The sequence below is a fragment of the Temnothorax longispinosus genome, chromosome 3, assembly GCF_030848805.1.
Source record: "Temnothorax longispinosus isolate EJ_2023e chromosome 3, Tlon_JGU_v1, whole genome shotgun sequence".
NCBI lineage: Eukaryota > Metazoa > Arthropoda > Insecta > Hymenoptera > Formicidae > Temnothorax > Temnothorax longispinosus.
In genome coordinates, this window is record NC_092360.1 from 3,372,688 (window position 1) to 3,387,918 (window position 15,231).

Sequence of the window (15,231 nt, forward strand, 5' to 3'; positions counted from 1 at the left end):
TACGATAGTTTACAAGTACAGCTTATTCGAATATTATTCGATTTTTCATAATAACTGCAGGCTGTTTTACAACAGCAATTTTTTTACTTTAACCAATCATACCATCTTACCTTTTCCTGCTTACTTTGTTTCTAGATTTATTACTGGTAAATCCCCAGTGAGTAAACAATATATACGTTTTATACCGGCAAGCAGAAGCACGTATTTTTACACGGTATTATCTGTTAAATAACGGTATGTATATTATAAAGTAAGGAGTGAACTATATCCGAAACATGTCATGGTCAAAGTCACACTAATGGGTAATGAGTAATTAGTGTGACTTTGACCATGACACGTTTCGGATATAGCAAACAAGATGTTTCGATTATTCCGTTTTATTATACATTTACACTTTTACATTTTATCATTTAACGCACAAAATTATCTTACGTACGCACGATGGTGCCAAGAATCAACGTCTGGCTACTTATGATGGTTTTGTACTTGTTGAGGTTGTGTAAAAATGTCTAACTTGATAAAGATCGAAACGTTGTGATTTAATAAAGAATTAATTTTGACCAGTTGTGTTGTTAAATAATTTTGGATCGTTTTTAATATTTACTGGCGAAGAGAAATTATTGTTATTTTTAATTTAATTTGACTTTTTGTTATCTTGCTTACTACTAAAGTCATCTTACCCGCATATGGGGCAAGATGATAAAAACAACACGTTCTTTTAAAAATTCTAATTTATTTAACGGTTTTTAAATTTTTACAGTTGATACAAAAGGCTTTAATAAATCTAAAAAAATAAGTCATTATTTTTAAATTATTACAGAAATTAGGAAAAATCCATAAACTATAAGGTCGTTATCTTACCCCCCTTTCTCCTACGCAAAGACTACTTTGTAAGAAACGTACTTTCAGAATTTTTTTTTTCCAAAGAAAATTTCGTGGTACGTGCTTCTGTAGGCCGCAATTAAGCTTTACATCTTTTCGGGATCTCGTTTATTTAGTAGGCAATCTAATTTTTCTTGGATTTTTTCAAACAAACCAATCTGATCACCTATCTGTGTTTTGAATTTTGACAGTTATTAACCGTCCAAAAAAGTTGATCTTTAGATAAGTATCTGACGTCGTAATTGTCATACTCCCGTGTGAGGTTGCTGATCCTCCATCGGGCGCCTCCCCAGGTGGCGGATAGGGGAAAGCTCGCTTACAGGGTACCGGGGAAATAAAATACCCGGGGCGGACCAAAATCAGCAGGGCCGGTGTCTAGGCCTAAAGGAGGCAATCACTTCAACTCCAAGACACTCGGGAATTGTGGACTGATAACCCGCATTCCTTAAATCTAAAATATCCTTACGTTACTCCTGAAATCTAACGTATTTTATACAATAGCACAGCTAGTTTGGTGTGGCTGAATGCTTACTGCTTAAAACGCGGTACATTCGTTGAAGTTTCGGTGTCGAGGAATAACGACGTTGACACCGCGGTGCAATAGCGGACATATGTGGGGCTTATGTCCGCCATTCATATTTACATTTATAACAATATGTTATAAAATGTTTGTATTCTTTTCTGCTCATGTGTGGCAGTGTGGTTTTGTGGTAAAGCGCCAGACTCGTAACCCCGAGGAACCGGGTTTGAGTCCACCTGATCATAGGAATTTTTATATTCCAAACTGCACCCCCAGGCACGAGTGGGGCTCGTGCGGAGAAACTGGGCTATCTTTCGGAGGAGACATTAAATTTGAAATTGGTTTAGGCCTAAAGCAGGCCACCACTCCAAGACAGTCGGGAATTGTGGACTGATAACCCTCATTCCCTAAATCTAAGGTATCCTTACGTTACTCCTAAAATCTAACGTATTTTATACAACAGCATAGCTAATTCGATGTGGCTGGATGCTTACTGCTTAAAACGTGGTACATTCGTTGAAATATTGCGTTCTGCAGCTATTCTTTCTAGTTTGGCTCTTATTAGTTTTTGTTCACTTTCACGTTCACTTTGTGTCTTGAATTGCATCATAAAGAAGCGTTTTTGAGACCTCATCTCGGCACGAGATTTCAAGTAGCCCAGTAAACCGACAAACCGACCGACCGATCGCGACTTTCGAACTCGACGTCGACGCCGCGGTGCAATGGCGGGCATATGTGAGGCTTATGTCCGCCATTCATGTTTACATTTATAACAATATGTTATAAAATGTTTGTATTCTTTCCTGCTTATGTGTGGCAGTGTGGTCTTGTGGTAAAGCGCCAGACTCTTAACCCCGAAGGACCAGGTTTGAGTCCACCTGATCACAGGAATTTTTATATTCCAAACTGCACCCCCCGCACGAGTGAGGCTCGTGCTGAGAAACTGGGCTATCTTTCGGAGGAGACATTAAATTTGAAATTGGTCGTCAAGCTTGGGGAGCTTGGGAGTTTTGAGTCAATAATACTGCTACCACTAGCTGCAACGAAAAAAATCGCGAAAGAGCTGGACATGGAAAAACGTAAGACGAAAAAGGTTGTTGTACAATAGCATGACTTGCGTTTTACTTTGCCTTATTTTATATTTACGACTACGACGTTGATGTAAACACTTACGCTTTGTTACAGACGTTAACACCGCTGCTGATTGTCGTGAACTACGCGAAACGTGTGGACCGCCCAACCGCTCACCACCGCTTCTCAAGGACGCCGTGTTTCAAACTTGCGCACAAGAGAATATGAGACGAAATATTTACTTAGTGTTTTACTTCAACTTTTCTTAAGGGGGGGATTCTACTGTAATGGGTAAAAAAATCTATTTTTTGCATAAATAATAGTACAAGGTTTAAGAACATATTCCCAAAACGTTATAATCGAATTCGTTAAAATTGACGAAACTCAGCTCTTCTAGTGAGGCGCGCGGAGGATCGATACGCAACGGAGATCGAGGCGGCACAGAATCCGTACCTGCTACGCAGTTTAGGCGGTAATAATTTTAATTAAATACAGTTAAAAAAAACAAAGAAAAGGATAAAAAGCGATTATTGTTAGAGCAAGACAGAAAAAGAAAATACAATTAGCGATAAAACGTAGGCAGGCGAAAAGTAGATTAAGCAAAATTTGTAAAGGGTTGGGTACGTCCCTTCAAAACGCCATATGTGTGGATAAGATAAAGTGTTGGAAGGAAAGTGTACAGGGTTGGGTACGTTCCTATGATAAAAAAACGCCCTTTAAGATCCCTTTGGGGTAAATAAAGTACCATTATCTATCTATATTCCTCAGTTTTTTCTGTCCCTATTTCATATATATATAATACTTTAATATTTAGTTGATTAGGAAAATCTGAACAGAAAAAGTCATTGGGTACGACTCTTTTAAAGAATTTAAAATTTCAGATATCCCGATTTTTTTTTTCAAATTGGATTGTAATTCTGAACAATGGCGGAAGTTAGAACAACCACGGACATTTCTCAAAAAATTCAAAATTTTATAAAGAAAAAATCCTTTTACCGATCATCGCCAAATTCAATACCAACCTTCCTTTAATGATACTTTATATAAAATTACGACTGTCATATGTGGATTTTTTTCATTAATTGTCTATAGCTATAAGGGATAGCTATATAGACAATAGGGATAAAAATCCACATATGATAAATACAGTCAGCCAGAGAGGCATTTCATTGCTGATCCGAATTAGAATCTGATCCGAAATATGCACTTTACCCTAGAGAGAATTATAACAAGATTTGATTTACAAATTAATTACTTGTTAATATAACTCCGTTTTTATATTAAAAAATTATTGTATATTTGTTATATTAACTACTTTTAGAATCGGGACATTATATGAATATATATAGGGTGATCTATTTTAAATGTGCACATAAAATATCTTTTTTCCTACGTCTTTTATACATAAAAATGTATCGTTCAAAAGTTTCTTCCCCTTGAAGAGGACACTAGATATCAATTTGCTTACAGGTGGTGCGTTATTTTCGAGGAATTTACTATTGATCACTTTTCTTAAATAGAAATCGAATTTTTTCACTTAACAAAAGTTATAGGTCTCATGGAGAAAATAACTATGTGTATTTGTTTTAGGTTTTTTCATTTTTTCCATAAGTTACACAATTTTTGATTTTGGTATATTAAGGTTCCGTAAATATTTCGAGAGGTAGATAGTCTAAAAAAGCTTTTAATTACGTTTGATGTGCAACTATCAATAGAAGCTTGTTGGAGCATTTGCGCTAATATAACAAACATCCATGATGAGAGACAAGGGAACTCTCTTTAAAAACCATCCCCAAGCTGAGAGGCAAGAGAACTTACTTTTATTTGAAAAAGCACCTGGATGGTGAAGAGAAGCAATACCGAGTAAAAAACACGTAGGATGTACTTTCTGGTCAGGAAGGAGTGAAGCGGTAGCACGTATAGGGGTGGACGCTGGTGCCTCAGGAGACTCAAGAGTCAAGTCCGCGACTTTTCCAAACTTTTCCGCGACCACGCGCGGTAGATATAGCTATAGACGATAAGCGAATCACTCGGCCTCACCTGAGTTGTCACAAAATTTTGCATGCAACAGTGACAGTCGTTTATGATTTAAAATATAGGAAATAAGAATTCATGTATTGCTTCTTGTGTAACTAAAAGTCAAACATGAATCTGACAAGGACGTTTAAAACTCTTAATTGTACGTTACATTTTCTGTATTTCATTTTTTTTCCATTTATATCTGTAGTTTATTTTTTATCTTATGGAAAACTTAAGTAAAGAAATATCGATCTGTGCAAAATAAACGGTACAAAACTAGCATTAAGGAAAACGTAATTTATATACAAAAGTTTTTATTTCATAAACGTAGCAACTATGAACGCGTGTTTCATCACTCGTAGAAGAGAAATATCGTCTAATTGCTCCCCTGGGGAAAAAATCTTTCCGCCCTTTGCAATTATTAATAATAACAACAATAATAATGACCGTAACAGCTAGTGCATGATCGCTATAAGTCATCGCTTAATAAAACCGCTAACGATGATTATGGTGCACAATTTAGTCCCATAAAGAGTTTAGCATAAAATATATACATATATAAAGGAATACAATATACAAAGTTGCATCGACTGTATGTTCATATATAGCATACGGTAATAATGATAACGTTGAAAGTAGTATTAATTGCATAGAAAAGTAGTAGAAGGACTAGCAAGACTGTCAGGACGTAATAAAGAAGATAATAATAGTAAAATAATTCTTTCATTAAGATCATTTTTGTGCTTACAATGCGCATTTTATACAAATTGTTACAAATTTATGAGACAATTGAGACACTCTATTTGGTTAATCGTTACTTAAATTGTACATTAAACTATTTTTATATTTAAAACTATTTTATGTGAAAATTATGTGTGTTAAAGTATTTAAAATAAAATTTTTAATTGATTGCATTTCGCTGCTATTTTATTGTGAAAAGTCTTCGCCGACAAGATCGCTGAAATTTCATATAACACTTTCGTTTCATTAGTATTCGTTATGACGTTATTCGTGTTCATTATCTTACGAAGAAGGATATCCGTATACTTTATTGTCGCGGTACCAATGGGATGGCCTTAAATAAATTCAAACACATTGATATAAGCTTTCTTATTTATGGGATCTGTTTTTGAGAAAGGGTTAGCATATAAATTCTATACGTATTTCACTCGTACACGAAGTGCTTCGAGAGAAAGGGATGTACATCGGCAGGAGAATTCCAGTTTCGAAAGCATTTAAAATTAGAAGAAGTGAAGAGAAAAGAATGAATCGCTTAACTGCGTATAGCCGTTTCAAGTCTCGTCAAGTTAGAGTTTCGCATCTAATAAATTTGAGAATGATGGAAAGATAAAACTTCTTTATTTATAACAATTGTTATAATATGTACCCTTATAATCCTCTAAAAATTTATCTGTCGACGTTAACTGTCGCGTCTCCGTACTATCGCTTTGGCAACGGTCGACACCACCTTCCTTCGGAGCCACCGCGTACGTTTTCCGACTCCGTAAACCTAGTAGTCTCGCCTTAAACTTACGAAATAATAAACTTTCTTAGACGTAATTAATTGCGCTAACTTTCTACATATTTACTAGATATACTGCTCGTGCGACGTCCTTGCAAGAATGTCGCATGAACGTCGAAGAAGGCAAGTCGCGAATCGATTTACTCTCTAGCGGTCGATCGTCACACCCTTATTGATCCCTCGCATATCCCTAAGGATACATCCTTATATACTATTTTCACGTTATACTACATTTTATCACTGGTGACTTTCAATTTTACATATGCGACCATGAGAGACTCAACATCCGTTACTCTCGGACAACTTTCTTTCCACTTAGAAATATTCGAGAGCATCGACAATCACGGCTCTCATCTAACCGGATAACGAAGAATAGACGTTGGATGGCATCATTCTTCGTCTGAAAGTATCGATGTTTCCGTCGAACTATATGGAACGTGCTGTATACGATGAGCTAACTAGCTTCTGTAAGAAAAACATGGGCGTTTCAGCAAAACGCTCGGTTCGATGGATGTCATAGGCATCTATTATCTTTCACGCACTCTTAAATTATCCCTCAGATCTTGTTGCCGCCTCGATTTCGCACGCATGTACATTGTGTTTTCTTGATAAATTATATTAAACGTAATTTCCACGCTGTAACGTCATAAAATTCAGATTTGAATGACAGATTGGATAATTTAGCGTTAAAAAGTGTTAAAAACGAATCTGCTTCAAAGTTTGATGTGATCTTTACATAAGTGAAGCTTAGAATTTAATGATACTGAACACAATCTCTCATATCAAATACGAATAACCGAAAACTCAGAATTACTTTAGCGGCTACATTATCAGGTCGTATTCGTAGTCCAAGCTTAAATCGAAAACATAATTCACGTGAAGATCGCCTTATTTTTCTCGAGTTTATCTTGTGTCTAATTTTGTAACAACGAAGATATATTCAGAATTGATTCTTCTCGTTTCTTTTAAGATATATTTTTAATCGTTAGATTCTGATAACATATTTTTAATATACATATATTTAATATTATTAAACAACATTTTTAATAAAATACTTATTTCTTAAATATGTTATTTTAAAGGCAAAATAACTATTTTAATATTGAAAATTGTGTTTCTAGAGAAGATAATAAATTTCTTTTCTTGATAAGCTATATCTCAATCTTGTAATTACTGTATATTTTTTAAATAAAAATAACATCTGGAAAACATAATACCAATTTCAATTAAAATGACGTTTAAGGCAAGAAATGTGATATGAGAGCACGATGAGAGAGTAAAAGTTCAGTTAGTAGTGAAGTTGTTTATTATAAAAATTTCGATTCCTTGCAATTTCATTTTGCACACGCAACATTGCTTTTAAATATAAAATAACAATTACTTGTAAATTTTAATATGTTTAAAACTTTTATCTAGAACTTTTCATGCGTTAAACAACTTGTCTTGCCTTCCCATAACAACTATTCATCCGGGCTAAGTAAGGACAGCTTGTATTTTGTTTCTTTCTTCTAAACACTATTTGATTAAAGCACAGTAATTACAATATACCTAGCTGCAATATATGCAATTATATATACAAAAATATAATGCAAACGCCTTAATCCATAAAGTATTCATCACGTTAATTTGATATTATGTCAAGTGAGGCATCGTCTCAAGTGATAACTTGTTCTGACCATCTCACTATTCCAGTCGCTTACAATACACAATATAATATGTACATAATTTGTAAGTGACTGCATGTATAGTTTAAAGTAATTGTATTATATTTTATGTATGTTTATATATATTTATTATGTGTATACATGTATGAATTTATATATGATGTTATTTAATGATACATTTAAATTAATTAAATTTAAAAATAAAAACTGTCGACATAATAGTACCGATAAAACTAAATCGTAATAACGGTCAAGTTTTAAGCTTTCTAAAAAAATTAAACATTATAAAATATATTAAAAATATAATTATGTTAGAACTTTATGGTTAAATTTCTTTTCTAAAAATTGGATTCTTTCTCAGTTGTTTCACGATTTGCTTCACATTCAACAGTTTTACGCGCGCAAAAGAAGTCGGTGCATGTGACGATTAATATGTTACGAACTTCCCTTAATTTGCTTACTTATTTCTACATTGTTTTTTTATATTTATATAGTATTATATTCTTTATGCTATTTTCAAACAATGCGTGGCTATAAACTTCTTTATCCTCCTTATTTGTTCTTATATCGCTTTCTAAAATGGTATTATAAAATCTATAAAAAGACGAGCTTTAGGAAGCGATTTAACGCGATTAACTTGAACAGTAACATATGCCTCGCACTTATAATTACAAGCTCGCTTTTTTAATTACCTAATATTTATATCCTGACTATGCCGAGCTGGCATCGACAATCCAAATAAATCGATCACGAATCAATGGTCCGCTCTGCTCTTCTCTAAACAATAATATCTTATCCATAACGTGAACAGTTAAAGAGAACCGAACCGATCGTGCAACACTAACCGGTCAATTCTCTTTCGGCATTTGCCATGCCCGATCGTTAATGGCAAATTTCGTTTTTGTAGAACCTGCAGTTAAGCATTTCGAATGATACTTAATAAGACGCTGATTGCTCAAATTTTGCGCTACTTTTCCGGCAGATAAGTTCAACATTAACCACCGTTCCAAATAAAGAAACAGACAGGATTCTAAGTTCTACAAGTAATTGTACGCTCCAGGTGTATGCGGGTGTGTGCGTGTCGGTCCGGCGTGTCTTCTACGCGCACCCTCGTCGCCGCGCGACTTTATTATTCGTTGAGCACGCAAGTACGGACCAGGGCGTCGCAAACGGAGTAGGGATCGCAATTGCTGCTAGGTCTCCTGTCTTCCAGGTAGCCCTTCTTATCCTCAGCGACGCCACGGGGAATGCGGATGCTGACGTTTCGATTGGCCACCCCGGCACTGAAGTCATGGATATTGCTGGTCTCGCACTTGCCAGTCAGCCTGCGCTCATTGTCTTTCCCTCCGCGCGGATCGTACGCCTGGATGTGCCTGAGATGTTGCTTGCTGAGCTTGTCGATCGCCTTCTCGATCTCGGCGATACCGTTTTCGCCGCGCATCGCCTTCGTCGAGAAGTTGGTGTGGGCACCGGCGCCATTCCACGAGCCGTCGACCGGTTTCGGGTCCAGGGTGACGATCACACCGTATTCTTCGGCGATGCGCTGCAGGATGAATCGAGCGATCCACAGATCGTCTCCCGCGTCGATGCCCGTGCATGGTCCCACCTGGATCCATAGTAAAAAACATGATAATAACTCTTCGTAGAGGGTTCCGTAAAAGAACTTTATAAATTATATTTCGGTGAGTCTCGAGTTACGCAAAGTTCGTAAATTAAGTTTTTGATAAGTATAATTTTCAAATTAAACTTGCGACAGAGCAAAGATCCTAAACTATATTTCTACTACAACACAAACAGCTAAAGCTAAATCTTCAGTTAAATCGGAGTTTGTTGTCTGATTAGACCATCACGGTTAAATTTAAGATTCTATAAGAATCTCCTGATCTTTCGTTCATTTGTCACCAAAGAAAGATTGACTTCAAAGTTATAGGAGAACAACGATAGACGTATTCTCTCTGTTTTTCTTTATTTCAGCTTCGATTTACTCACCTGGAACTCCCATTGCGAGGGCATCACCTCGGCATTGGTCCCCGCGAGCTTCACACCGGCGTAGAGGCAGGCTCTGTAATGGGCCTCGACGATCTCGCGACCGATCACTTTATCGGCGCCGACGCCGCAATAATAGGGACCCTGTGGGCCCGGGAAACCATTCTTGGGCCAACCAAGCGGCCTACCGTCGAAGTCCAACAGAGTGTACTCTTGCTCGATACCGAACCAGGGTTCCTGATCCTTGATAGTCTCCATCGCCTGGTTCGCGCGATACCGCTTGTTCGACTTCGTTGGCGTCTTGTCGCTGTAGTAAGTGTCGCAGAGCACGAGCTTGTTGTTACCGCGACGGAAGGGATCGTTATAAATCGCCACCGGGTAGAGAAATATATCACTGTTGGCACCGTCGGCCTGGTACGTCGAACTGCCGTCGTAAGTCCATGTTGGCAGATCTTGGAAAGATAATTGAGTTTGATATAATATCGTATAGAAATAGCGATCAATTATAAAGCAGGTCACGTTTACTGAAGCTTCTTCCTCAGCAAATCAGCGATTCGATTTTCTCCAATTACAATTTCCCGCGAGCAATTTTATGAAAAATTAATCGTTACTAACTTATTGATTTTTATATACTCATGTTGTACATACACATATAATAAATATTTTAATAATTAGTCCTTACTCTTGAAGGATATATGTTTAAAGTATAAAACTTCGAAATGTAAAGGTCTTTAAAAATCAATATTCTGATGAAATGTTCAAATTTGTTTTCTTTCCGAGAGAAATCTATCGATTAAATGAGAAACAGGTGTTGCCATTTATCGATATCCATTGATACGATTTGATCCATTAATGGCTTTTATTTCTTCATCAAACTTTTAATAAAAAAAAAAGACATTCTAATTATTAACAAATAATTGGTATGTAATGTAATTAACATATTTAATCTGTAAACCTCGATTTATTTTTGAAACATTATAATTTGAGTATAAAATGTATGAAATTTTAACATCTATCAAATTATTAATATGCTTACCGGCAGGATGTTTCGGCACAGAACTCAAAGTTCTGGTCTTGCTACGTAAACCTTCGCCAGTACCATCAATCCAAATGTACTTCGCCTGGATCGCATTTTCCGGCTGGGGCAGATCAAGATATTTTTGCAACAAAGTCTTGTCCAACGCCGCATTCGGCGAATCCTTCAGCATACTGCGCGACATAGTGGTACTATAACAAATAAATATTAAAGATTAATAAAAATAAATATACTTTTGCAAATATCGGAATCATTTTTCGTATAGCACGGAGAATATATGAATTAGGAGGGAGCTATAATCGTAAAGTGCAAAAATCTTCTATCGAAAGAAAATATTTTCTTTTCTCTTTCTTTCTTTTGCTTCTTTATTAATATTAGGTGTATTATAATTTCTCTCGATATATAATATATTAATATTATAATACAAATATATGTATATTTAAAAAAGCATTTTTTTTTCAAATTAAAAATAAAAAAGTTTTTGGGGATGGTAAATTAAAATGACTCACCCTGTATATATGTATATATATATATATATATATATATATATATATATATATATATATATATATATATATATATATATATATATATGTAATTATGAAATAGTATAATTATTACAGTATTTAACTTATATTTCAGATAATTGCATACACGTGCCTATCATTGAGTACGTAATTTACGAACATTTTCTCACACGCGCGCATGTTCCATATCGTTCCAAACAAAAAATGATATCGTAAAAGACAAGATCACGCATTTATTTACATTAGTTCTACTAATTTTGTATTATAATTCCTTTTTTTATGTTCGCGTCAAGCTTTGCATGTTTAATAGCTCGATCTTGATATGTCCGATTTCAATAAATCTCGCATCGACTTTAGGCTGCGAGGAAAGTTCCTTTCGACTCAAGGATCTCATCTTGTCGGCGCGTCTCGCTCGTGTATCGTGAAGAAAGCGCTTCCTGGAAAGCGAAACCGTGACAAACAGGCTTAAGACGGCCGCGTGGCATCGCGCATCGCCCGTCCTCGATCGCTTGGCGACGGCGGCGACGGCATGACGCGCGTGCCGCATCCGCGATGCCGATGCAATGCGCGCGCGAAGGAAAGGCTTTAATTGTGGTGGTGCCGTGAAAAGATAGGTGCGCCCACATATAGGGGCTTCACGCGCGGAGCACGCGAGGCGTGCGTGCGCCTCGGCGTGCTCCGGGCTCCGGCGCGGCGGCGCGGCGTGTCGGAGTCGACCGTCGTGTCGGCTCGCAACGACGGGATTTTTCTTCTGGTTCTTCGCCGAAAACCTTCGCGGCTAAATTCTCCGACGAACGACCATTAAACCTAAGGTCGAAACAGATACGGAATTTCTCTGATCCTATCGTGTAATATCTGTTTGGTCCTATAGGGCTTTAACAGTTCAAACTGATTTCCATAAGTCTGGAACGATAATCGTTCTACGTGATACTTTCCGGTAGTTTTCCAACACAAATCTTTCCACTCCACCGGTGGAACTTTTACATCGCAAAGTAGGACAGATATTCTTCTCCAGTATCGGACGATATTGGAACTTAAATTCATTTATATTTAATTAACATTGTTTTTTGGCTGAAGAAGACTCTGTGTAGTTCGAAACGTCCCGACGTAGTACGTATTATTGAGATTGAAATGAACTTTTAAATTTGACATCTACCATTTGCTCGATTATTGATCCTTGTTTTTCCATTGTTGATATTGGAACTTTTACTTTCTTTCAGTGAAGCTTTTATAAAGCAATTGAATCTATATTACTAACGGTTTTACTTTACTTTTCCTCGAAAACATGATCGCGCAATTATAAAGCGCTTTTAAGATCCTAACACTTATGTACGTCGTGTACGTGTGTAATCAAGGTCTGATGCCATAAAAGTCGCATCGTGAGTGGGAAGTGATCGAAACCATCCTGGGACGAGAGGATCGATCGAGCAGAAAATTTTCGACTCTCAACTTTCGTCTCGGCAAGGCTAAGTGTACTTTTTGTACAATGTTTTTTCCGGCGATTGCGTAATTCACGCTGATCGTGATCGAATGCTCGGGTTCGAAATTCCATCGTTATCTCTGATTTATAGATAAGACGTACATCCGCGAGTCATAAAAATTGTTTTCGACAGATAACACGATTCTACGATTATCGCGAGATTCATCAGTTCTCGTACTTAAATTTTTTTTAGCATTATCTGTTTATCCTCAAATTGTTATCTTAAGAAGACATGCAACAAAGTGATATGGAATCCAGAATGCACAACTTTTAACTTTTTTTAGATTCTTTGAAACAAATTTAAAATTTAAATTTTAATTTTAACTTTAAAATTAACATGCTTCTCAAATATGCCATTAAAGGCGTATGTCTTCTTGCAAAAAAATAAATCGAATGAAGATTAAACTTCTGTTTTAAATGCAACTTGTTTTACAGTTTATTCTTCGCTTGATTTCAAAAAAAACTTTATCGGATACATATTTTCAGAATTAGTCGTTAATACATGTTTAAAATCGAATTTGAGTTTTCTATTATTAGTTTAGTTTGCTATTATTAATTGAGCTAATAATAGTAGGACAATATTAGTATAGAAATAATTCTTTGGCTGATGTTTCGGGGTTCTGGTGCCGGCAGTTGGTGCACGTTACACGAACTTTGATCTTAATTTGGAGAGTGCCGATATGGTGCTGCGTTCCTAGGATTAATAACTGTAAAGCGAAAGATGTTCGCTTACGTCATTTTGACATTACATAATTAATGCCACGCGTCTTTCGTCATCGCTAAAGACACGTAGAACTGCGGAAAACGATTATGTCTAGAAATCAATGGATTTATACCTGATTTATCTCGTGGAATTGCGAGAGATTATCTCTTTCGATAAATATCAATTTCTAGTATATAGCTACTGTGTGAAAATGATTAATTTTTCAGAGCTTTATATACTTATATCAGAACTGTGTGCGTTACTTTTTCCCAAAAGCTTATGTGATGTATCTTGTATATAATTGATATAGCATGTAGGGCTGTCAGACAAAAAAAATTGAGCCCTGTATTATCTTCGATCACGTGCGATAAAGAAGTCACTTTTGTGCAATACATACGTAATCATCTTAATCATTCAATCGATGAGTTATATGCTTGACGGATGGTGACCTACTTTTGTGACAATTGCGAGACGATTGCGACCAATCGAATGTCTGAGAATGCAATTGACAGTCTGACAAGTACAATTTTTCAAGCGTTTTAAACCGTAAATAAGCAATAAGTCTTATTTATTTATTTAACAGCCGCACTAATAGCACTGATGACAATATAATTTACGATATCTCGATGTAATTTGAGTTTTTCAGCTGGAAGCAATGAAAATCGTGTGACATTTTTCAAAATTCAAGTCAAACATATATAATATCTTGTATAGTAAAAATTTTATACTTTCCGTTGAGATGAATTTATGTTCCGTTGGGAATTCGACATTTATTATAATATTAAATTAACCGTTTGATTGAAATCGACCTCTTGTCATTAAATATATTTAAATAATATATTTAATAATGTATATATTTAATTAATCATCACTAATATACTTAATATTATTAAGTATTTACAATCAATGTAAATTACAAACACAATAGCTTTGCGAACAATTGCTTTTGTTCGGTGTTCCTCTTCGCGCATTCTCATTCGGATTTTTTGTTTTCGTTCATAATCTACGAGCTCGGGGAAAGACTGAAGGATGAAAATAAGTGCGGAGGTTAATGTACTTCCTGCTGAACTCGCGTGGATGCAGGGTTGAGTGTATTCGTGACGATCAGCGACCTTTGCTCGATCCGAGTACACTGTTTTGTCATAAGCGGCCAATAGTGCGCACGTGCGCGTCAATGCGTCATTTCGCTCGCGTATCTGGACACGCGGACAGAAAATGTCTCGAGAAATATGATATACCATCTGCATTAGCGTTAATGCCTTGACACGCGCTCAATTCGAGCACTCCCTCCTCTCTCTTATAAACGAGCTAAAAGTCAAAAACAAAAAAGATTTATCACGGTGAATCTAAAAGTTCACACGAGAATATCACGTCAAGAGAGCCAGACATGACACACGCTGAAGAAACCCATCTTTGAATGCTAACTGCGGTCGTTTCTTACGTCGTATATTTACGTTTTCTTTCGTTCGGCATTTCAGTTTTATTCCAGCGATTCGGTGTGATGACTATGTGCAGGGCACTGCCGACGTGTTTGGATTTTCACATGATTCGGCCGCAAAATTTTCCTTACAAATTTTTCCAAACTTGGATAGCGAAATAATATAAATTTGTCGTCACTTGTAATATTAGTGTAGATATGTTCATTTACGCGTTCTGTTACGCGACGAACTATCGATGTATTTCATCAAGTTTTCCGATCCGTCGTTATTGCTCCATTTTCTTTGAGTATTTTGAAAGAAATGCAATTATATAGATATATTTATAAATTAAAATTTATTAATATATTAACAAAAAACGTTTTATTTAATCGTTATTAATTGT

General features: G+C 36.1%; 1 protein-coding gene across 3 annotated transcripts in view; it reads right to left on the reverse strand.

Moving 5' to 3' along the window:
• Positions 1-5,834: 5,834 nt before the first annotated feature.
• Positions 5,835-15,231, reverse strand: part of LOC139810566 (glutamine synthetase 2 cytoplasmic-like) — a 30,899-nt gene continuing 21,502 nt past the window's right edge. For all 3 annotated transcript variants that reach the window (XM_071774225.1, XM_071774224.1, XM_071774226.1), the window contains exons 2-4: positions 10,701-10,891; positions 9,668-10,116; positions 5,835-9,284 (exon numbers count right to left, since the gene is read on the reverse strand). In XM_071774225.1, the coding sequence (XP_071630326.1) occupies positions 8,808-9,284; positions 9,668-10,116; positions 10,701-10,884 (1,110 nt within the window). In that variant the 5' untranslated portion in view covers positions 10,885-10,891 and the 3' untranslated portion in view covers positions 5,835-8,807. The remainder of the gene's footprint in view (positions 9,285-9,667; positions 10,117-10,700; positions 10,892-15,231) is intronic.